This window comes from Colletotrichum navitas (genome assembly GCF_030913465.1).
Source record: "Colletotrichum navitas strain CBS 125086 chromosome Unknown LY79scaffold_2, whole genome shotgun sequence".
NCBI classification, from domain to species: Eukaryota; Fungi; Ascomycota; class Sordariomycetes; order Glomerellales; family Glomerellaceae; genus Colletotrichum; species Colletotrichum navitas.
Window position 1 is genome coordinate 846,023 of NW_026850548.1, and position 23,987 is coordinate 870,009.

Sequence of the window (23,987 nt, forward strand, 5' to 3'; positions counted from 1 at the left end):
AGCTCCAGTGGGGGAGAAGCGGTGGCCGAGTCCGCCCCGCATCAAGACGTCTGCAGAGGGAAAGTGGCGCCGTCGCTGGCGCATTGAGTTGCAGCACCCTCGCGGTTAGACTTTAATGGATTTCAGGTCGCGTTCGCGTGCTTCCCTTACCGCCCACGCACCGATCACCGATCGCCACCATCGTGGCTCGTCGCAACTGCACCCGTCGCTCCCGCAACAACAACACTTCAATTCAGTTGACCTTCCACCTCCCGACTCAAGCCTGCAGATATACAAAAACGGTACTGCTTAACCCGCTGCATGCACGTACATGCTCGTGGCACCACCTCACATCCTTCCGAGAAAAGGCAGGAGCCTAGGCCGTTGTCACTATGGTCGGACGACGACGCAAAACGTCGGACTCGACGACGGACACTCTCGACCATGATGACCGAGCCTTCGCCCCAGAACTGAGCGTACTCAAGAGACATGAACCCAAATTAGATGATCAGGAGGATACGGCGATGCTGCAGACTTTCGTTCTGGAAGACGCCATTGTTTGCGATAAAACAGGCCGCCTCGTTGAGCTATTCAATGTCAATACACAAGGCCCATTTATTGTCCGTGGTCGGGTGGTCATCGAAGAATGGCAGAAGTCGAGAGGTAAGTTTCAATGCATCGAGATACTCACAGCGATCTCAAACGCTTACTTTGTGCAGCCGTCAAGCCCTCTACGAGAACAGCCCGGATCGAAACCCGCGATTGCACCCGCTATGCAATCGGCGTCAACGACAACGGCTACGGCGCTTGGGCTGGGGGCCAGGCAGGCTGGTATGAAATCAGACCCCCGTCACCGGCCTACAGAAAAATCTTCGATCACACCATCGAGGGTGTCTCGATGTACTACGAAATCCTCGACATCATCGAGAAGCACATGGAGGCCCAGAAATCAAAGCAAGGGAAGAAGGAGTGGAAGAAAAAGGCGAACAAAATGGCCGCCCACGATCAACTTAGCATCGAAACGTTGCTTTTTAGGGTGGGTTTTTTACTGAAACTATCACACCGACGAAACCTGACGTGAGCTGCAGTATGCTGTCGCCATGGGCGACGGCGCTACTTACGACGAGGTGGTCGCGCGCTGTGACGACCATGCACACTTTCTCCTATCTCACTTTTATGAAGATGCCGACATGGACTGGTCTCCCACGGTATTCTTTAAGTGGATGACTAAGAGACATCCGGTAAGTATTTCCTTTGAGATTCGGGGAGCTATGCTTAGCTAGTCTAGGAAATCCACGCGAAAGTCCTGGAGCTGAGGAAGAAGAAGTTGGGAGCAATCAGTTCCAACCCCCCCTTAGCCGAGGGAGATGTCAGATCGAAATCGAGGGGAAAGACGAAGACGCAGTCGCGAAGTCCCCCCCCTGTTGTCGAGCCACCAGTGGATGCAATGGATGTGGACGACATTCCCGAGGTCCCACCCCAGACGGAGCTTGTTGAGATGGCTCACGACCGCTCCAACGTAGAAGCTCTTCTTGAAGGTATCGAGGAGATCAAGCCTGAACTCGGCCCATTGAATGCTGTAGCATTCTCAAAGATTTCGTCCAAGATTTACTATAGGTATAAGATCAAGGTATACCTTGGGGCGTCTGACATCATCAAATACTACGCAAAAGAGCTGATCAAACGCCTGGACGAGGACGAGTGGGCCGGTTCTGGGTTCTGGAACACCCTCAAGGAAGCTGCAAAAGGCCCTCGTATCACCCTTGAGCACGTCAAAGTGGAACAGATACCCGACAGTCTCGTCCGGCGAAAAGCAACTGCAATTACAGCGTTGAAACCTCGTGGCCAGAGCGATGCTGAGAGAGGCGCGGTCGTTGTAACTCCGCCACCAAGACGTGGTGGTCGCCTAGCAGGCAAGATGTCAGGTCTTCGTCTCGCTGGCACCGGTGGCAAGCGACGCTTCGACCCGGATGAGACCCCCGAGTCCGTCTCACGGAAGGCGGCGAAGATATATCATGGCCATGACTCTGACACGGATGAGGCCATGAAAGACGGCAGTAGCCCTGGCAATGAAAGTGACGAATCCTCTGTAGACTCCACGGACTCGCCCGCAGCTTTCAAGGCCGTTGTTCGAGCCGAGAACATTCCCACCACGATTCCAAAGGGACCCAATGGCACCTGGGTTTGTGATGAGGACGATTGCGACTTTGTTGAGCGCAATCCCGAATCCGAGGACGGCCGCGAGAGAATTCACCAACATATGCAGGATATCCATTATCAGGAGAGCGAGGATCAGGTTGAGCGTATCAGTCTCGCAGTGACTGAAGGTGGAAAGAACCGCCTCCCCATTGAGTATTCACCCCCGCCCCCGTCTTCTGGTTTTAGATATGCATGTCTATTAGGCGATCAGGGCGAAGTTTCCCCGTTTTGGGAGTCGGGTCCAAGTGGGTCAACTACCAGCGGAACTACACTGTCGTCTCAAGCCGTCTCCAACTCTGCTTCGGGGCTACGATGAGATTTCGCCCGGCACATGGGATTCCATCCCAAACAGTCTTCATAAGCGCTCTTGATGGAAGTTTTCTGACATATTTTGTGCAACTCCAGCCACCTCCTTGAGAAGATTCGCCAGATGGGCCAGAGGATCCAGATGAAGGAAGAAATCAAACTCGAAAACGTGTCGGTCCCTCGGCCAATCAAACGACGGCTGATTACTTGAGCACATCTGCTTTTCATCACTATTTCGATACGGCTAGCCTTCATCTACGATAGTAGGAATCAAGGGACGGGGATACCATAGGCATGAACGGCGTTTGGGTGGACATAGCGTTGCATCTTTAGAATGACATGGACAAATAGATGGTCGACCCTGGGTGTGGAGTGTCAGGTACGGCCTTGCCTACGATGCCGATTTGACATTCGGCCCATTGGCTGTACATACTATGGGCCCCGAAAATGAACACCATTCACAAGACCTTAGGTGTATAACCTGCTTTTAGCAGGATCTCGTGCTTGCTTTATCGTAGTGGCTCAACAATGCCCGGAGACAAATCCAGGGGGGCAGCCACTTCGCATTTGTGAGGCTATATATATATTTCTGGCTCACGTTGCTGCCCGTACAGTTTGTCTAGCCCTCGATGTTGACCACGGATACCTTAGGCGCACACGATGACAGTTGTCCTGGCTAAGTCTGCTTCTATTCCTCAGATACAGAACATCTAACCTACGGCTTTATGAACTTATAATGCAAACCTCATCTCTGTCTGAACCCGGCAGCAAGCCTTGCCCCGCACCCCAGTCTCTCTCGGGCTATATATGGACCGCCAATTGCCTCATATTCCGCCCCTGGGAGCGAACCATGCCGCCATGCACTGGCAGCTCGGCGTGCTTCGTGCTGTCCAGAACCCCGCTTGCTTTTTGATTCTCCAACGCCACGCTACAAGGCCAGATACCTTCAGCCCTAGAACCGTCTCTGATCCAGATACTTACTTGCTGTTGACCACACAGCCTTGTCGGCTGCTGAGACCTCCTTGTTGAGCGTTTGCACACCCTTGTGGATAGCCTCAAAGAATGCAAACGCCAATTGCACATCATCCTTGAAGTTGGTGGCAAAAGGGAAGAACTTCCCAGGGAAGTCCTCGATTCTAGCCTGGCGCTTCTCCACGCTCTCGCTGGCAGGAAGCTCGTCCATGAGCGTCTTTATCGCGATGCCAAGAGCGATGTCGGGGTTGTGAAGGAATGGCAATCTAAATCATGTGAGCGGCTGAGGTGGAGGTAGCACTTTTGGGGGGAGGGGGGGCTTACGCTTGGCTGATTTGTAGGTAATCGTCTCGATCTCTCTTCGACTGGGCATACAAGAACATGGATGCCACGATAGCCTCGACAAGATCACGGTCCGCCTCACGGACTGCGGTGGAAAGTGACCGGAACAGCAGAAGATTCTTGTTGAGCGGGCCGGTATATCCGTTGGATTCGTGGCGAAGCTTCAACAGCGTGGCGCAGCGACTAATGAGAAGGATACTCGCCTTATCATCGTCGCTGCCAGCCATCGGGGCGCCATTGAGTTCCTCGTGTCGGTGGCGCGAGTTGAGCACGTCGTGTCTGATAAGCTCGAACGCAGTCAAGATAGCCTCAAAAATGTTGAGGCCCTCGGGGACCTGCAACTCCTTAAGTGAGTCCTTCATTGCCCAGATTGCGCTAGCAACGGCATTGCCCCAGTTGGTGAGGGTATGCGTATCATCCACGTATCCACGAAGATGAAGGAATCTCCAAATGGTTACTGCCGTGATGTTCTGAAGAGAATCGATACCGCCGATACGTTTCTTGTCCTTGGGAAAAGTGCCCTTGACAAAGTCTGGGAAGAGTAACGCAAGAATCTCGAAAGCGATAGAACCAGGGGGGTCGGCAACGTCATCGGCGACAATTTTGAAGGAACTTTCCTTCACATCCCAGGTGGCGGCGCGCTGAGACGGAGAGGGCTGAAGGGACTTGTTGATCTGGTAAGAGAATTTGTCGTCAAACCAAACTTTCATAGTGATGGAGTTGTGCTGCAGACCGCGGTGAAGGCGAGGGATGAGCAATGCAATGCTTTGCTCTTTGAGAGGAACGATCTGATTGGTAACCAGCTTTCTGTACTGCTCCGATGCGACACCGTCTAGGGTTGGCGTTACGACGATTCGACTATGTGTTATATAATCGAGAACACGAGAGCCAATCAGACCAGTATTGAGATAGTGAAACAGTTCTCCGGGCAGCTGCAGTCCGAGATACTCGTGGTTGTCTCTTGTGATGTGGTCGAAATCGTTAACTTTGATCTCGCCATCCTCGGCAATGTAGATGAAGTGATTGACCGCCATCTTGGCTTGTCTGTACTTATCCAACCAGTTGGCGTCTTGCTTCTTGAGGATATCGCCATAGGAGCTGCAGGCTGACTGTACAGATTTTTCTGATGCTCTGAGCAGATTCACAGCGTCGTTTATCGTGAACGGCTGGCGCGGGTTGAGCGCTGTGTCCTGGAGTGGGGGGAAAGGTGGCAGAAATGAGGTCCCCGTCATAAGGAGGGCGTCGCCAAGCATGCCTTCGCTAATATTCAGCGACCGAAGGAGGTTCCTTTTGGAAAGCGACGTCACGGTCTTCGCCTCCCAATCTATTGTGCGGATCAGTGTGTCCTTGATCGGGTACAGAAGCAGCTCCTGCGAGCCCATGACGGCAGCACATTGGTCTGAGTCGATCATATCGAAGTAGGCAAGCTGATAAGTGGGCCATTAGAGTCGAATATGCCATGTCTCAGTAAGGGTTGGACATACCTGAGCTGATGCATTGTATGGAGGGACAAGGAAGTGAAGATCGTTATCCTTCAGAATCGACTTTAACAAAGGGTAGAGATTCTGGATGCGATAGGCGCCTGGTAAACCGTGGTCAGCATAATCCCTCCAGCATCACATCATAGCAGCATTGCGTACCACTGTTGGCACCAAAAGAATCGACAGCCTGCTGGGCCTCGCTGTTGAAGTACAAGTTCCAGGCAGCATCCGTCTTCTGGTTGGCGGCCCTTCCGCGCTGAACAGCAACTTCCTCCTGGCCAGTTACGGACTGGCCGTCGAAGATGAAGAAGGGAACGATCTTGTGGGCCTTCCATTGGTCGATATCAGCTCGAAGATGGTGTTCGATGCCAGTCATGCCACCAAGAGCGGGCAGAAGCGGTTCGTGGAAAGGCGGGGTGTCGAGGAAGAGTTGGAGGTAGTATGTCGCATCGACGGCAATCGCGCAATCCTCGAGCTCGGAGACATCGTGAGTCCTGGTTCAATGCTTTAGCTATGATATGTCGGAGGTGGGGGCGCGGTCCAGCTTACGTTGCCTGGCCATTGATCCAAGCGTCCTCCACAAGGCCTGTCATGCTCGGTCAGTATGGTTTCATGGTACGAGGTGCGAAATGCAAAGGCGTGATGTTGAAGCGCTGGAGGCGGGAGGAGCTGGAGGTCCTGAGCGATGTCGTCTTCTTGGCCAGGAATTCGGAGGTGGTGAGGTGTAAAGTTCCCGAACGGACGGACAGCTTGTATATGCAGCTTCCAAAGCAAAATTGCCAGTCACCAAGACAAGGGCTTGGTCCTTCTCAAATGATAAAAGTACACTTCGTAGGGCTCCCACTCATGTATGAACTCGAACGCCTTCTAGTGCGAGAAGAAACGGCTATGACGCAGGGCAATCTTGAAGGCATGTGACGGCCATGCTCGGGGCAGGGAGGAGCAGTTTGCACAGTAGACAGCCAGCGCATCGCGGGGTAGGAAGTTCGGGAGGGTGGACGAGAGAGAAGAGACTCACAAGGCATCTTGTCGGGCCTTGCGCAACGGCGAGGTAGCTTCGTCGGGCTTGAGTTGACAACAAGCCGTTTAAAGGTGGGAGGTGGTAGGTCGGGTGGAGCTTTGGTCGCGAGACCACTCAGGGGAGCAGTACGCCTAAGGGTCGGGCGCGGTGGGAGGAAGAAGTTCAAATGACTTCCAAAGGAATGACTGAGCTTGTCATGAAAGGAGGACGGCCAACTGCAAGGCCGACGACACTGACAAGCGTGTCTCAAAAGAAGAGGGGAGCTTTAAGAAAAGGACACTGATGGAGGGGAGGTAAATTGGAATCCAAAGTTTGGGGGTTCGGGAACGCAGGTGCGACGTACCGCACTGGTACAGGGGGAGCAAGTTGGCAACCCTTGGGTTTCGGGGCGCTAAGGAGCCCATAGGGTTAGCGCGTGAAGGAGGGAGGAGGGAGGTGGGTCTCTCATGTGGCGGTGCGTGTGGCTGGCAGCTCGTCCGTTTTAAGTACCTGGTTACGAACCCAAGTGGAGAGCTTGGAGGAAGGCATGCGCAGACTGAGGAGCTCTCCTTGTAGAAAATTATTCCTTCCGTTATCTGTTTTATTCACAACTGCACCACTCGGTACTCAATAACATGCCAATCGGTGTTGTTCATTGACTTTGGGGATCCTGCGGGACCAAAATCCACCTGTCATCTCTCCCATGCGTCCGTACCTTTACCGCCTACCTCCAACAACACGGAGTCTTCCCAGCCCAAACCGGAGCAGAGCCACAAGAGTGCGGGAGCGGCAGCGTTGCTCAACTGACCTTGCAGCGGTTCCCCTTCCCCCCGCCTCTCCCGATCCCCACTCCGTGCGTTCGCCTGTCCTTTGTGTCAGGGATATGCGATTCAGCCATGTCTTGCGCACTCTTCTTCTGTCAGCCCCTTGCATGGTATATTCTTCGGCAAACAGTCCGCAACGGCACTCTCAAGCTCTAAAGAGACCTCTGAAGTCGTACCCATGACGAAGATTGCCCCCTTGCACCCTTCCTTGGAGTGTGTCCTGCTTGAGGCGTCATGAAGAATTCCCGGGCTTCAGCCTCCACTCCCTGAACATGTCCCCTCCCAATCTCCGCTTCAAGACTTCTCCATTTCTCGGATACCCACAGCTGGATTCTTACGAGAGGCTTCGTCGTCTGTAAGTGCCATATACGATGTACTTAGCAACAAGCATACACACAAGGGACTTGGTTGCCACACACCCATGAGATAATGATGGCGTAAGCGCTTGTTTGATTCTCCGACAAAGGCCCTAGCGGCTCCAGGTGTTTTCTTTGACAAGAGACGGGCTCTGTCTTACCAACCTACGGGATCTCGCCTTGCCACAGGAGTCATAGGACATGCTTATCAGTTAGCACCTAACTCTAAGTGAACGACGAGTTCCCGTTCCCGGGACAGGACTGACAAAGTACCTTTTTTGGACATCATCTCACCAAAACACTGGCGAATCAAATTGCACTCAGACGTCTTCGATCTGGTGTCCCTTTGTGCAACCTCAATCTACTTCATACATAAGCTTCTGGATCTAGTTAGAATCCTGGCTCCCGTAGCGCTGAGAACCGAGTGTCAGTTCCGAAGCTCTCATAGAGCGATCCAAGCTTCGCTACATGAATATTCCACCCTCGGTTCACTAAATGAAGAAACATATTATCGCCGCTTCCTGCCATAGTACTTTCTACCAATCCTGATCAATCCCTTCCAAGGCACGATACATTCAAGGTCAATATCTTGAAGAAGCCATTTTCCGAACCCGAACGCTGCGTAATACTCATTATCTAAATCGACGCCCTTATCCAAAACAGTCCCGGTCCCGTCCGCACCTACCTCCCACTCTTATCGTTATCGCATCCCACTTCTCCCGACTTCGGTCGAACATCGCCCATCCAAACAATCGTCTGTGATAAGAAGTGAGCGTCCAGCCATTTTCGAATCACGTTTTATCCTTCTGAAAAGAAGAAAATCTATCGCAGAGAGTAGGAATCATGGCGCCCAAGGCCAACATCCCCGTCATCGACATCGCCTCTACAGGCATCGACAGAGCCGCCATCGCGCGCCAGCTCGTTGACGCCGCTGTCGAGCATGGCTTCATCTATATCCGCAGCTCCGGAAAGTATATAAAATTGGGCGATATCGATACGGCCTTTGATCTGGTACTGTTGCCCCTTTCCTCTTAACGACAACAGAACATTTGCTAAAACGCTGAGCAGTCCAAGAAACTGTTCAAGGCTCCTGTGGAGGAGAAAGCCGCCTGTTCCATCCAAAAGAACAACCGCGGCTGGTCGGGCATGCACTCTGAGACGTTAGATCCCAAGAACCAAAGGGTGGGGGCCATTGCCAGCGTTTTACTTCGATAAGACGAGAATGCTGACTCTGTGACAGGTCGGCGATTACAAGGAGTAAGACTCTCGATCCTGGTATTCTAGAGAGTGACTAACATGATACCAAGGGCCTTTAACTTTGGCGAGTTTAAGGACGGCAAGGCCCAGCAACCGTTACCTCCGACCATCCAGCCCGATGAGCCCTTCATCAACCTCTTTCGAGATCAGTGCCACGCTCTCTGCCTTGAGCTCCTAGAGCTCCTCGGCATCGGACTCGACGTATTGCCCCCCTCCCCTTACCCATCTCATGGCAGCTCACCCACACCCTCGCCCAGGTCGATCCCCCGAGCTTCTTCTCCTCAGCCCACCTCCGCTCTAAAGGCGACTCGGGCACGATCCTGCGCATGCTCTACTACCCGCCCACGTCCTCCACCACCGCCTCCGACGACGACGTCCGCGCTGGCGCCCACTCCGACTACGGCTCCCTGACCCTGCTCTTCCGCCTCCGCGGCCAAGCCGGCCTCGAGATCCTTACTCGCGACAACGTCTGGGTCCCCGTACCCGTGACCCCGCCCGGCACGGAATCCGACCCTTCCCCGCCCATCCTCGTCAACATCGGCGACCTGCTGAGCTACTGGACGAACGGGCTATTCCGGAGCACCGTCCACCGCGTCGTGTTCGGCGGCGAAGGCGTAGACGGCGAGACGGACACGGGCCCCCGGTACAGTATGGCCTTCTTCTGCCACCCTGTCGGGTCCGTGGCGCTGGACCCCGTGCCGAGCGAGAGGGTCAAGGGATTCGTCGCACCTGAGGGGACGCCGAATGCGAACCCGTATGCGGAGAGGAAAGTTCTCACCGCCGACGAGCACTTATTCATGAGGTTGAGGGAGAGCTACAAGGGGCTGTACAAGGAGGAGGCCACGGCGTCGTCATGAGTTTGGAGGATAAGGTGATAGCCAGTAATTTTCTATTTGTAGCTCACTACCGAGCGGCTTCGTATGGCGCAGGCTCGCGGTTATAAATATGAAAAACAATATATCACCAAAACTCCATCGCTATAGCCAGTCCATTCGGTAGAAACAAGGGGCACCGAAAAGTCTCAAGCCAAACCAACCCACCACTTCTGCTTGGGGCCAGAGTATTCGGTCGCGGGCTTCGATCCCTTTGGCTTCCTCTCCAGCGCTGTGATATCCTCCAAAATGCGCCAGTCGTACACCTCGACGTACCCGCGCCTGCCGCTTGCCGTGTACTGCGGGTTGTTCTCGAGGTGCTTCATCAGGGCGTGGGTCACTTCTCTGCGGTTGTGTTCGACGAAGCAGACCCTGCGTATGTGCCGGCGCCGTCTTTGACTGTCTGCGGCCGAAGTCGAAGAGACGGGTGGCTTGTCGACCCAGTCTTGTGGGTTCGTCGCCCATTGGTGGATGCCGTGGATGGGGAGGAGGTTCTCGGTTATCCATGGCTGTTGGGCGACGCAAGGGGAGAGGAGGACGGCGGTGTCTGTGAGAAAGCATTTTTCGCCTACGCATTGGCAGGTGTGCTTAGGTTGCGCTGGTGAGCGTGTTTGCGCGTTGTGAGCGGGTGGCTCCGCACAACTTGCTGTAGGCTGCTTGCTAGTCTCATCAGACACAGGAGCGACTTCCTCTGTTTGTTTATTGATCGTTTCGTCTTGACTCGCGGCCGGTTGCTGAGTTTGAGGGGCGTGAGGAGGGGGGCTCGTCTGGTTGACGCTCATGTCTGCAAGCGGATGACGTGGAGATGGAGCAGATTCTTGGGTGACGAGACCAGGCTCAGAATGAACTCTCGACCGCTTGCGCGGAGACGCGTCTCTGCCTTCTAGAATCCGCTTGTTGGTGCTGGGAATCTGGGTTACTTCGCTTGCAGGAGCGTCTTCGGTGGCATCTAACTTGTCGACTGAAGACGAAGAAGCCGGTATTGCGACAAAGGAAGGTTCTAAGGCTTCAAACAAGGTCGGAAGAGATCTGCGAGACTTTAGCGGGCTCTGCGCAAGAGATGGCGCTGGCGAAGCCGACGGCCGGGTGGACGAGGCGCGAGATGGTGTCATCCGGGAAGATGTTGTTGACTGACTAACGGCATCAACGGGGATGCCACGAGGATCCGCTCCTTCCAGCCTCGCAATCCAATCAAGCATCTCCTGGCTGTCATCCATGGCCGGCGCTTTCGTTGCGTCTTCCGCAACGGCCTGGAGTTCTGAAAAGGAAATGGTGTCGGTAAAGGACCGGTCAAAGTGCACCTTGGACACCTGCGGGAACCTCGGCTGCCAGAAACCTGTGTTTCCCTCCTGATCGAATGAGAAACAACGGATATCAAACACCAAGGGCTCGGTGAAAGCCACACTGGGCATCTTTTGTTGGGCTATGCCTGGCGCAATGTTGAGGATCAAAGCATCGTTGTCCTGGAAAGCAACTGGCTTTGGATTTGCATATCTCACCACCGTCTTGAGTAGGGCCTCACTAAGCTCCACCTGGTGAACTACTGTGAACCTGGGCTGAGCATGGCATCTCTGATGCTCCTCTTTATTTTCGAGACACCCGAGATAGAAGTGCGTCCACTTGAGGTTCGGGATATTGTAACTCTTTGCTTTAGTGGGGTCGTACCGCGCCGCAACCACAGCAAAGTCGCCCACGTCACCAAACCCGCTGATGTACTCTTTCTTGAGCTTGATGGGGCAACTGGAAAACGCGCGGCGGTTCCTGCTGAAGTCGAAGTAGGGGTCATCTGGTTTTAGCACTAGGCCCTCCTCTCGTCCTGTAATGGACTTAGCAAACGCCTGCCTTAGACGATGTGCCCCCAGAGAATGATCGAAGTTTATGACCTGGCGGTCTACCACTTCGGCATGGCCTTCTCGACAGGCAATCAGCTCCGCTAGTCGCTTGAAGCGCTCGCTTTGACAAACACCGAGAAGGGACTCTTGGTCGATAAGGAGGACATCGTAATAGATAATCATCAAGTGCTCATAATTGTGGCGTCTTGATATGTTAGCCTGGGAAATGGATACTGAGGGCAACGTGCTTACTGTGAGTCTGCTTCCGTGTTGATGAAGCTGCCCGACCTCGAAACGTACTTGCGTATCTTGTGAAAAGGCAGGATTTTCTTCTCCTGTGAAGGAGGTTAGCAAAGGTGTACGCAAGGGTTCAGAGATCATGCCTTGTCACTGTAGACTACCAGCTCCCCCTCCAGAATACAGCCGCGGACGAGCTTGCAGTTTGGCTTTCCAATGTTGAGCGAGTCACGGATAGCTCTACGCCAACGTTAGTGCGTCCACGCCAACTGAGCATACGATACTCACCCATGCAACGCGGCACGATCGTTGGTGCTGTCCTTGCCGCTCTTGGAAAATATCTGGATACACTTGAATCCCTTGGTTAGATCTATGTGGATCTGGCAATATTCCCCGTCTATTTTCTTCTCGCAGCTCATGCGGCCGTAGCCGAGCTTCATGCAATGTTTGATGCCACGGCCTTTAAGCCAATACGGCCTGCCGACTTTCACACCCAGGACGGGTGTCAGGTGCTTCATCAGCGCATCTCTCTTCTTGTCTTCCATGCCCCTGCGGAACAAGGGCTCCTTCCTTAGATTCTGGAGAAGAGACAATGCCGCAGAGAAGTCGTCTCGAACCTTTAAAATGTTTGGGAGCAAGGGATCGTAGCAGTGGTAGACGTGTCCCGGATCAAGCAGGACCGGTTGGAAGCTCTTGAGTATCAGGCGCGTGAGCCACTTGGCTTCCCTTGATTGCACGCGAAGGTATAGTTCGCCAAGTATTTCATCTCGACGACTGCTTGGACGGGGCTGTGAGGCTCGAACGGCGGGAGAGCTGAACCTACAGGAGGCGGCGAGGCTGTTTAGGGCTGAATCGATCTCCTCGACGGTTACGGCATCCTTTCCGACAAAAATGGGGTTTGGCTGCCGTGGTGTCAGAGTGGGCATATACTCACGTTATCCTAGCTTGAGCTGTGCTGTTCCGAGAACTAAGCTCAGGTAGTGGCAGAGATGAATGCGACACTTACCGTTTCTTTGAGGATTCTCGCAACACAGTCAGCTAGATCCTCGCCTCGGCCGGGCTCCTTGTATCGGCGCAACTCTTTAACGCGTGACGCCCCGAGACGCAGGGCCCGGCTGATGATGCTTGAAAGAGCATCGGCCTGGATGGCATACACGCGATCGGTGCGCTTGTCCGGGAGGAGGGTAGACAGCAGAGCAGAGGCATCGGTTCCAGGGTCGTCAATATGGCGGCGATGCTGGGTGAACCAGTCGGACACGCGTTGGTTGTGGTTCTTGTTTCCGGCTTCGCATTGCTTATGAGCCTGCTCTAGAAGATCGCAGACGAGGACAAAGGAAAGGGACATCTTGATAGTGTCGATAGCTTCAACATGGCCTGAAGGACGGACGGCGTGGTGTACGCAGAGTAAGCTTCACGGTTTGATAGAGTAGAGTCAAGCCGAGCGGCGATAGTATGATTCATTTGTGCCACCCGGATGCCCACTGCAGGCGGGTGTTTATGAAGACCAAGATGAGGTCGTGGTGATGCCCAAATTGAAGCGCAAGTGAGCTCTGGAGACTTGTTCGAGGGTATCGTGCAGAAGACCGGGCGAGGAAAGTCGCGTCACGCGTCTCAATTAGTGGTGGATTTAGCGCACTGCCACCAAGGTACCTACCTAGATATGTACCTATTCTGCCAAGTCGGTGCCCCCCTCTTACGGTCACACAGGTACACAATGATACTCTAACCCAGTCGGGGAAACACAGTATAAGTACCATGCCCAATACTCAACACAATATCCGTAGAAGGTTTCTAGATGGAAACACACTACCATAGAATTTCGCAGCTAAAGCAAGTGGTGGATGGCAGGCTGACTAAATGAAGAAAGAAAAAGTCAATTGCAGACACCTATTAGTGAGTGTGGTGTGATTATGCACCGATTTTCCACCGATTTTCCACCGCCAATTAACGCACCGCACACGCTCCATACCTACCGCCCCGCCTCTATTGTTACTTCTCTTTCCTTATCCTGCTCCTACTCCTGCTCTTTAGAGTCTGAGTCCAATAGAGCAGTCGCAACCTCCCCAAAGTGTCTGGGAGTCACGTGGGTCCCTTTAGACATTCGGGGAAACAGATGGCGATTATGATTGGCTGCTAATTTCAGGGAAATTCAAACTGGGTCGTGGGCTCCATGCATGCCCGGTTAATCCCAGCTCCTTTCCTGCGGTACCTTGCCCTTACTGGGGCACCCTCCTCGTCACATCCGTCGAATCGTTCGCAGCTCTTGTGTGCCTCGGAAGCCACCGCAAAGGGGGACAAGATCTGCTGAGAGCCTAGCAGACGGCTAACAGGTGCCTCGGGCCCTCTTCCAAGACGTCTTCGTCCGGCACCACCGCCTAGCTCACGCCTGTTGCCCCGGCGCCCGTCTGTTTCCTGACAGTTTCCTGACTCCTGCTACGGCTCGTTGGGGTGTCTTGCAGGTGCCGGCCGACTTTCGTGCTGCACGCTTGCTGCAAGCCCCTGAATAAAGTCCATCCTAGTGGATCGCCGGTCCTGCAAACGCAAGCCATGGTCCACCGGTTTCCGTGGGCAATGGTTTCGTCTTGTCTTGTTGATTCGACGAGGCGTCAGTCAAAACAACGGGGAACACATGCAAACCCAGCCCGCAGGCCCAGAACAATGAGGAGTCACCATGTCACCACACTACCTAAATACACTAGACGATCGAAAGAAGAAGGGGGGAGTGGGGGGTTCTTGCTTAGCTTTAGCTGGCTGTCATCGTCGTCAACAGGGACGATGGATGTAAATAAGATGGAAACAGGGAGGATACAAACAAAACTCAATGCGTTAGTTACCTTACCGCGCAAGCAAGCAAGCAAGCGAGCGAAAACCACCACCACCAGCGCAGCTCCGTCATCAACGGCTCAGGTCAGACCACATGCTCTGGTTCCCATCCCAACAACCGGGGCTGCAGCCAACAAAAGAGTCAACTGACCTGTAACCATCTTGCACTTGTATCGCATTGCACTCGCTCGTTCATCAACTTCGTTCTTCCATCCCCCATCTCACCCACCCAACCCACCATTGGTTCGACTTTGCTATCAATACTGCTGCTGCTCGTTGCTTCTTCTTGTTCATCTCCCGTCGTCGTACCAACTTACGGCCTCTGCCATCCTCGCCTCGTCTCCTCTCAGCCCATCCAACCCTGTTGTGCGCATATTATATTATAACTACGGATACCTTACCTCACAACCTGGGCCCATACATCGGTCTCCCTGTCCCCCCTGGTACGATCCCGGGACAACAACACGTCTTCTATCAACAAGCAAGCATCAAGCAATTCAAGCAGCATTGACGGCCCAGAGCCACAGTCAAGGCCTCGCCCTTAGCCGCATCCTCTTTTCCACCTCGCTTGGTCGTCACAATCTCTACATCAACACAACGTTCCCCATTTCCAGTCCTTGTCGCTCATTCAACTTGGATATTTGTGCTTGAATTCGTCATTCGACTCATCCCCCAGCCCAGAGGACCCCAAGGCCCGGAACACGCGAAATAAGAGATTCCACAGTCCTCGCGCACTTCTTTGACTGCCGAAGCATCCAGCCCGGTGTGTCCACCCCTATCGACCGCAGCACAGGAAACTACCCTCGTCCACCACGGCCAGCTCGGCCAATCTCGCTGTCCAATTGTCACCCCCGTTGCGCTGCAACCCTCATTCAACAGGCCCCCTGCCCGACCCAGCGAAGAGGTGTGCTCCAACCCACGCAGCCGACAACCCCCTACTGCAACTGGAGCTGGTGATTTGGATCCCCGGACACGACACCGCCCCCCCGAACGCTCTCTGTTTCCTCCGGTTGCTCTCTTATCGTTGCGCTGTGGCTATCTGAGGAGCCCAGCCATTCACAACACGCACACGCACACCCGGGCCGTCAATAATGACCCTCTTTTCACTTTCTCCATGACAGCCATCTTCCTGCTACAAATCTGCTTCATCTCGGCTTTTTCACACACTCTCTTACATGACCCTCAGAGACATTTGAATACCTACAAGGCTGTCGTCGCCAGAAGGACGAATTACACTCACTCCTCCTCCGCCTGGAGAAAAAGGCATATCCGGAGAGCCAACAACGCATCTCCCTCACATTCTTTGCCTAAGCGCCGTCGAGCATACACCACCGCAAACTGTCAATCGTTGTACGAGGCGTCCACCGCATCTTTCGCTCGTGCCGAGATGCAGAGCACCCACGAGATTCGTCGTCGCGCCTCCGTGGTCGAGCGTCCGCCGGCGGACTCCTCCGCCACCACGACAACCACCGCCTTCACTCCCCAACCTGCCATTGCCCCAAGGCCTTGCCATTTCAAGTCCTCGGAAGCTCAGATCGAAACTCTTGTGGGAGAGATGGAGATCCCCGAGGCCAAGACGCCTCCTCCTCCGCCGACGCCGTCGACCCAGGACCGTTTCTCGCGCGCGTCACGTTCGACGTCTAATGCGTCGCGAAACACCAATCGCCTTTCCCTGACCCTTCCCATTGCACCCCCTACCAGCGATCCCTCCCGACCCTCTTCAGTCGCGACGGCCTCGTACCCTCCCACACCCGTCGACACCTCGGCGCTCGCATCTCCCTCAGACCCCAATGACTTCATCATTGCGATAGCAGCGCAAGAGCGACGCGTACTGGAGATCCGCGAGGAATTGGCTCGTGCCGAGACCGAGCTCACGAGACTCAAGCAGCGATGGACAGCCCAGGGGACTCAGAAGAAGAGAGAAATACGCCATGAGCCCTTGCGTCCTCTGATACCGCAGTTTGAGCCATCTCTGCTGGATGACGATGAGGCAGCATCAAAACGAAGCATCGAGCTCGACAGGAGGAAAACACTTCTGAGAGACTTGCAGGGACAGACAGGGCCCAGGGAATACCGACGAAGGGTCCTCCGTGGCGGACACACAAGGACGCTGTCGTTGTTGTCGCCGACCAAGCCAGAAGGCTTTGCTGTGCACGAAGACACTGCAAGCCTGAAGTCGCCGGCCCTTCGGTCCCCACCAATGCTTGCGAGCGCCGCGTTGTCAAAGAGAGCGTCATGGCAGCCAAGGTCGTACAACGTGGCTGCTTCCCCCGCTGTGAAGCAGGTGGCCCAGGACTTCCAGCTAAGTCTTTGGAGCTTTATGGAAGACATAAGACAAGCGACTGTTGGTGACGAGCCAATTCACGGGGTTCTTGGACGGCGGGGCTCAACAGACGTCCATGGCCGCAGGGAGAGGTCGTACCTCGGAGAACAGGAAACCATCAAGGCCAACAGCTCTTCTCGACCTAGAGTTCCGTTGAATTCAGCCTTCGATCTGGCATCCATCGACACACCGAGCAAGCCGTCGAAGCCGCTCCAGGAACGACCGAACCCAAAGCCCGCGGCCAAGTCTACGACGACGAAGGCTAAGCACTTTTCGTGGACGCCGCTGACTTTCGACTCGTTCGATGACAACGACTGGTCCAACTGGGAATCGCCTCAGGTATCATCGGCCAAGTCAGCACGCTGGAGCGGTTCGACGATGGGAGGGTCTGAGGAAATTGTGTCAATGTCCGAAAACAACGAGAATGGGACTCCACTGTAAGAGTCTCACTGCCATGCTTTCCAACTCCCCATACTAAGACATGCGCATCAGCAAAAAGAAATCATCTATCACCCTGGACACTTCAGTCAGATCCGATTCGCTTTTCGATTCGGCCGTGTTATCGCCGAGTCGATTGGAGGAGCTTCTCCCCACCGTCGTCCACAAACTTTCCCCTGGTAACCTCAAGCGGACTGCCAACAACCTCATGGACGAGTGGGAGAGGAGCCTCAAGGCGAACGACGAGCAGGAGCAGCTCATCAACTTCGATGAGACAACGGCTTGAGTCAGGCGTACACAGTAGATCTGCGTCGGGACGAGAATTGCGCAAGCATCACCACGCTTGGATCCGATAAAGGCCCGATGCACATGAACGGATCCATCAAATGAATTGCAATCGCAACAAAAGTTATAGACAAAAGTTACAAAAACTGGACCGAACCGCACAAAACGGCCAGACGAGCGGACAGGTTTATCCGCCAGACATCAAAAACTGTCGGGGAGGAGGGCTGGCCAAGGCCAGAGATGGTGTCGGGGCCACATGCGGGAAGAAAACAGCGCCAATAACTGCCCTACCAGGGGGTCGGCAAGGACTTATGCTCTTAAGATGGGAACTCGTATCGGCGAATGTCTGGGTGGTGGTCTGGTGGTCATTCACGATGATGGCCTGCTGGCCAATGGCATGGCATAATGACGATAGTAATGAATGTACGAACGTAGGTTACTCGTGCTTTGGAAGGGATTCAGAAGACCGGCGCAAGATACGACTGACTTGTTGCACAGCCGCTTCCTGTACCTCGTCTGCTAGAGACGTAGTTCATGTTGGGAAACGCAGCTTCAGGAATGACTTGCTCGGGCAATATTTAGTTATACTTAGTGTCAAATGTTTATGAATCAATCACAAGGTTAGATCAAATGCCGCGTGGAAGTGAAGCTATAGGTTTGTCGCAGCCTGGTGTCAAGTAAACGTGGCGGTGCAGCACGTTTTTCACAAGTTCAAGGGCGGACGGACGGACGGACGGACAGAGACAGACGGCGAAATTCGCTTGGTGGTTTCCCGGGTCGTTGCTGCCGCATAAGACAGTCGAATCTCATGAGGGATTATCCGTACCTCTTCTGCGTTGCGTGGGCAAAAGGATTGCCGAGTGTAACACCATACCTAACCCGTGACTCTGGGCATTTTCTAAACTAGAACAACTACCAATCACCACAACAAAGGGGGGAAAACCCCCCATCGATCCTCACCATCACAAAAGTCATTGGTAACTATTCCATAAGCCCCAAATCCAAGTGCATGCAAGTCGGCCTTCGTCCTCGCCTTCGGGCGCGGCCATCGCTGGTCGAGCTGCTGGTCCGAGGAAAGCAGGACGATAACGGGTCGCCGCCAGCTGCCACAGCGCCCGGCACTGGCAGCTCGAGTGCCTACTTGCAGGTTCCGGGCGACGGTGGTACAGGCGCCATCGGTGGCGGTCCTTCAGCGACAGAAGAAGCCTCAAAAGCAGGCACGGACCCCGGCCATACATCATCGCCCCCACTTTCCCATGAACCAGAATCAGCAGCACCATCGCCTGCCCGTACCGTTTCCAGCTTGAGTACCACAAGTCCCATACAAAACGGGGACGGGGTACATGCACTGGAGCCGCAGCCGAGTAGCCAACTCACAGTGGACGCCGAAGCTCTGGAAATAGCTTCTGCTCAACCTCTACCATCCTCTTCTCCAACAACACCTCGACTCGCTCCATCCAACCCGCCCTCCCCCTCAACTGCGGACCCTTCTTCACCTTCCTCCGATCCTCCTCCTGTGACGACGCTGCACGAGCCGAGCCCTGCTCGCGTCGAAACGCCCATCATGCCTCCTGTAAGCAGCCCAATTCCGACGCCGCGCTGTCACTGTTGTCGCCTCTGTTGTGCGGCATATGCTTGCCCCGCCGACCTCGACTACTGGAAGCTGACCTCGGGCGCCAACCCCAACAGAAGCAGAAGAAAGAGAACAAGATCGAGCAGGAAGATCTCGGACATGGTAAGCTCCCAGGCTCTCTTCCGCTGCCTCTTGCCGATGGCATTGACTGACTGGCGTTGGCCTATAGGCAAGATCTTCTCCGTCTCAGGGTTCGTTTGAAGCTCTCCCGGCTTGCCCCCGTCTCCCGATCTGCTGTGCGCGACGACTAACCGCATCTCTAGACCCGTCATTGTCGCCGAGGACATGATTGGTGTTGCTATGTACGAGTTGGTAGGTCGAAACGTCGGGACACGTACGGGAACGCCAGTTGACACGCTCGCAGGTTAGAGTCAGTCACGATAACCTGGTTGGTGAAGTCATTCGAATCAATGGCGACCAAGCAACCATTCAGGTCTACGAGGAGACCGGTACGTCTTCCCGTACCAATTCCAAAATCCCTTGAAACGCACAGCTAATGGCATGCGCAGCCGGTGTCACGGTCGGTGACCCCGTCTACCGCACCGGAAAGCCCCTCTCCGTCGAGCTCGGCCCCGGTCTGCTCAACGGTATCTACGACGGTATCCAGAGACCTCTCGAAAAGATCAGCGACATGTCCAAGACCATCTACATCCCTCGTGGTATCGCCGTCCCCGCCCTCGACCGCACGAAGAAGTGGGATTTCGAGCCCACCGCCAAGGTTGGCGACCACATCTCGGGCGGTGACGTCTGGGGTACTGTCAACGAGAACTCGTTCATCTCTGTCCACCGAATCCTGCTCCCGCCCCGCGCTCGCGGTACTATTACCAAGATTGCCAGCAAGGGCCAATACACTGTCGAGGAGCCCCTCCTCGAGGTCGAGTTCGATGGCAAGAAGACCGAGTATCCCATGATGCAGACCTGGCCTGTGCGGGTTCCCCGCCCGACCACCGAGAAGATGCAGGCAAACGAGCCCTTCGTCGTCGGCCAGAGAGTGCTCGACGCCCTTTTCCCCAGTGTCCAGGGTGGTACCGTCGCCATTCCCGGTGCTTTCGGCTGCGGAAAGACTGTCATCAGTCAGTCGGTGTCCAAGTTCTCCAACAGCGATGTCATTGTTTACGTCGGCTGCGGTGAGCGCGGAAATGAGATGGCTGAAGTTTTGAAGGATTTCCCCGAGCTCACCATCGACGTCGACGGCCGCAAGGAGCCCATCATGAAGCGCACTACCCTTATTGCCAACACCTCCAACATGCCTGTCGCTGCCCGTGAGGCTTCTATTTACACAGGTATTACTGTAGCCGAGTACTTTCGCGACCAGGGCCTCGACGTCGCCATGATGGCCGACTCGTCTTCGCGCTGGGCAGAGGCTCTTCGTGAAATTTCCGGACGTCTGGGAGAGATGCCTGCTGATCAAGGTTTCCCCGCCTACCTCGGTGCCAAGCTCGCCAGTTTCTACGAGCGTGCCGGTCGCGTCAAGTCTCTCGGCTCCCCCGAGAGGATGGGCAGTGTCAGCATTGTCGGTGCCGTCAGTCCTCCTGGTGGTGATTTCTCCGACCCCGTCACTACTTCCACTCTCGGTATCGTACAGGTCTTCTGGGGTCTCGACAAGAAGCTCGCCCAGCGCAAGCACTTCCCCTCCATCAACACCTCACTCAGTTACAGCAAGTACACCATGGTCCTCGACAAGTGGTACGAGAAGGACTTCCCCGACTTCCCTCGTTTGCGCGACCGTATCAAGCAGCTCCTGTCCGACTCGGAAGAGCTCGACCAGGTCGTGCAGCTGGTCGGAAAGAGTGCGCTGTCTGACCCCGACAAAATCACTTTGGATATCGCTGTGCTGCTGAAGGAGGATTTCCTGCAGCAGAACGGTTACTCAGACTACGACCAGTTCTGTCCGCTGTGGAAGACGGAGTGGATGATGAAGCTCATGGTTGGTTTCCACGATGAGGCCCAGAAAGCCGTCGCTCAGGGCCAGAGCTGGGCCAAGATTCGCGAAGCCACTGCAGACCTGCAGGCCAAGCTTCGTCAACTCAAGTTCGAGCTCCCTGACGATGGCCAGGCCGCCATTACCAAGAAGGCAAGTCAAAATAACATTACGCCAGAGGATTCCACTAGCTAACACAATCATCGCAGTACGAGGGCATCCAGCAGGAAATGCTGGACAAGTTTGCCTCCGTTATCGACGAGTAAACGCTCCAAGGCGGTTGAGTATTGTCCTGTTTAGTCAGCATACCTTTGCGCTATAGCGGATGTCTTGGGGTCCAATAGATGAGCCTGGGACGGAGACGCATTGTGCATGGTGGTTCCTCGTTTCGTAGTCTCGGCTAGTATATCCTATCTGTACATGATCGTTACCATACCTGATCCGTGTGCTTGTTGTTGCGACTACGTGCTGTGTCCCACCATAGAGAATGGACTTGGTGATATGTAACAAGTTGTTGGCCCTGTCGGGTAACTAAGCAGGAGTGAATGGCCAGTATCATCCTTTTCTACATGTCTGAAGGGGTGTTGTTGATGCTCAGTTGTAGGCGGCCATTGTGGTGCCCTGTCCGGCATTTTCTTTCTTTCTTAGGTTTCCGAGCGTAGTGTCACCCGCCATCGATTATTGGAAGCGGCATCACCTTGGGTTTCGTCCCTGCTTGCTTCCACACACACACACACACACACACAAGTTTTTTTACTTTTTTTTATACTTGACAACAACAGAAGCCATCCTAACACCTGACGTCCTGTCTGGCTATTGCTCGCTAAAAAGGGGCAGGGGAGGGGCGCATCACTTTGCAGACTGAGACCGCCACATCGTTCTTCGCCTCTCTGGATGTTGGGTTATGCAAGTCTCTGGAAATGCTTCCATGGTCAGAAAAGTTACTGTTATAAGCCTTCTAGAACCACACTTATTCGTCTTCCCTGTCCTAGCGGATGTCGACACATGGACACGTGAACCACATCATCCAGGGCTGACAGGGACATGATCAAGGCGATAGTACAGAAGAAGGATGTTTCCCTGCCCAATTTCCACGACAGAATGACGTTCCCACTATTTCTAGTTGCGTTTCGAATACGTGACTGTGCCGATATATGTACACACATGTCTCATCATCCGCTCGGCACCACTGAGGCATGCAATACAGCTTCGCGCCGAAGAATCACGCGCCGCTCTCCTCCTTGCCGTCGGCCTTTTTGTAGTGCTGGGTAAAGTCATAGCGCACGGCGAAGCTCCCCATCATCAGCTCCCGCATGAACTCCGGGTCGCCCTCGGCGCGGCGGCACATCTGCATGAACCCATCCCGCTCGAGCCTCGTGGCCGGGTCCGCGTCCATGACCCTCCGGAAATTCTCCTGAGATATCGGGTCGATGACGGTCTGCCACTTCTCTCTCCTCTTCTCGCTGTACAGGTCCAGGATGCTCTCGTCCGCCAGCCCGTCCCACAGCCCGGCGAGGCAGTCGTACAGCCCGCCGACGTCCACGAACCCCCCCGTGATCCCCAGCCCGCCCCAGGGATTGCACAGGTGGGCGGCGTCGGCGGCCAGCATGAACCGCCCGGACCGGAAGCGCGGGGCGCACCGCTGGTGCATCTTGTAGGGCGCGAAGTTGACGACCCTGTACTGGTGGGGCTCGGGGTGCCCCGGCAGCATGGTGCGGAACTTGTCCGCCTGGCGCGCCTTCATCTCCTCGTGCGACAGGCCCGGCTCCTCGCCGTAGGTGACGCGGTACAGCCCGTCGTTGGTGATCTTGGCGGCCATGAAGAAGTGCTCCGGGTGGATGATGAAGTTGGCGTCGTCCCACCCGTACTCGCCCGCGAAGTCGTAGTACGTGTTGGTCGCGACTATCTGCTGGTCCCACGTCCAGCCCGGGTACTCGTTCCCGAAGAGTCCCTTCCGCACGGCGCTGTTGGCTCCGTCGCAGCCGACAATGTAGTCGGCCTCGACGCGCGTCCTGCCGCCGGGAGTCTCGACGTCGACCCAGGCCCGCTCTTCGTCCTGGCCCAGGCCGACCACGCGGTGCTCCCAGCTGATGGAGCCGCCGTACTTGCCCAGAAACTCGTCCAGCATGAGCTGGTCGAGCTCTTGCAGGACAAGGCACGCGGTCCTCAGGTCCTTGCCGTCGACGTCGCGGAGCATGTCGGCGTCGAATCCGGCGATGACGCTGTGGTCCTCGAGGCGGCGCCAGGAGTACCGGCTGTTCACCATGCCGCGGCGGCGGACCTCGTCGATGATACCCGCACGCATGAGGTCGGGTATGGCGGGAGGACCATAGTGGGCGGCCCGGGGTCGCTGGTCGAGGTGGTCCTCGGCCTCGAGCACGTGCACCCGGATTCCGTGTTTGGAGAGGAGCAGGGCAAGGAGCAGGCCGGAGGGGCCAGCGCCGACGATGACGACCTGTTGACCGAGTTACCTAAGCTTAGTGTACGCAGAGGGGCAGGGGTTTTTTTTTTTTTTCTTGTGGAAATAAGCACCTTATTGAACGGTCTACTCATATCTGGCATCCTAGGAAGCTATACGGAGTCTGTGCAGAGAGTGCTGGTGATGATGGGACGGATTCGTCTTCAACAAAGGTTCGTGGGTGCGGACAAGAGCAGAGCCAATCCGACCCCGCAGCAAGAGCATAGTCCCGGGCATGTCGCCGGTGCTTCGCCGAGGCAACAACGCCGCCCTCGGCCAGCGGAATTCCATTCTAAGCATGTCTGCATTATCTCGCCCCCCTCTCCCCCGTACGCATTGCGGTTAGATTGAGACCCCGCAGACGTCACAGCGCGCGACCGGCCGAACTGCCCGCCCCCCGTGGGCTTGGCGAGGGGAAAGCGCGGGGTTGACGGTGATGGGGCAATTAT

The 23,987-nt window shown here is 55.1% G+C and overlaps 6 protein-coding genes across 6 annotated transcripts; 4 read left to right on the forward strand and 2 right to left on the reverse strand.

Annotated features, from left to right (window-relative positions):
- The first annotated feature begins 240 nt into the window (after positions 1-240).
- Positions 241-2,514, forward strand: LY79DRAFT_144608 (uncharacterized protein). The gene is made up of 4 exons (XM_060550988.1): positions 241-642; positions 699-1,015; positions 1,068-1,220; positions 1,268-2,514. Exons 1-4 carry the CDS (start codon positions 372-374, stop codon positions 2,492-2,494), a joined length of 1,968 nt encoding a protein of 655 aa, XP_060420156.1. The 5' UTR covers positions 241-371; the 3' UTR covers positions 2,495-2,514.
- Positions 2,515-7,879: 5,365 nt separating this feature from the next.
- On the forward strand, positions 7,880-9,633 carry LY79DRAFT_535487 (2OG-Fe(II) oxygenase superfamily protein). Its single transcript, XM_060556517.1, has 5 exons — positions 7,880-8,470; positions 8,528-8,641; positions 8,700-8,716; positions 8,767-8,917; positions 8,974-9,633. The coding sequence occupies exons 1-5, from the start codon at positions 8,303-8,305 to the stop codon at positions 9,571-9,573; spliced, it is 1,050 nt and encodes a 349-aa protein (XP_060420157.1). The 5' UTR covers positions 7,880-8,302; the 3' UTR covers positions 9,574-9,633.
- LY79DRAFT_699420 (ATP dependent DNA ligase domain-containing protein) lies at positions 9,634-13,243 on the reverse strand. Its single transcript, XM_060564891.1, has 5 exons — positions 12,664-13,243; positions 11,946-12,559; positions 11,804-11,897; positions 11,673-11,755; positions 9,634-11,625 (listed from the first exon to the last, which is right to left on the reverse strand). Exons 1-5 carry the CDS (start codon positions 13,000-13,002, stop codon positions 9,738-9,740), a joined length of 3,018 nt encoding a protein of 1,005 aa, XP_060420158.1. The 5' UTR covers positions 13,003-13,243; the 3' UTR covers positions 9,634-9,737.
- Positions 13,244-15,867: 2,624 nt separating this feature from the next.
- LY79DRAFT_586239 (uncharacterized protein) lies at positions 15,868-17,527 on the forward strand (the record flags this gene model as incomplete). The annotated part of the gene is made up of 2 exons (XM_060560604.1): positions 15,868-17,240; positions 17,296-17,527. The coding sequence occupies 2 exons, from the start codon at positions 15,868-15,870 to the stop codon at positions 17,525-17,527; spliced, it is 1,605 nt and encodes a 534-aa protein (XP_060420159.1).
- A 1,443-nt stretch (positions 17,528-18,970) lies between these two features.
- Positions 18,971-21,519, forward strand: LY79DRAFT_144690 (V-type ATPase). Its single transcript, XM_060550990.1, has 6 exons — positions 18,971-19,099; positions 19,216-19,261; positions 19,329-19,350; positions 19,423-19,471; positions 19,524-19,608; positions 19,669-21,519. Exons 1-6 carry the CDS (start codon positions 19,091-19,093, stop codon positions 21,273-21,275), a joined length of 1,818 nt encoding a protein of 605 aa, XP_060420160.1. The 5' UTR covers positions 18,971-19,090; the 3' UTR covers positions 21,276-21,519.
- Positions 21,520-22,302: 783 nt separating this feature from the next.
- On the reverse strand, positions 22,303-23,633 carry LY79DRAFT_586241 (FAD binding domain-containing protein; the record flags this gene model as incomplete). Its single annotated transcript, XM_060560605.1, has 2 exons — positions 22,303-23,535; positions 23,613-23,633. The coding sequence occupies 2 exons, from the start codon at positions 23,631-23,633 to the stop codon at positions 22,303-22,305; spliced, it is 1,254 nt and encodes a 417-aa protein (XP_060420161.1).
- Positions 23,634-23,987: the final 354 nt, after the last annotated feature.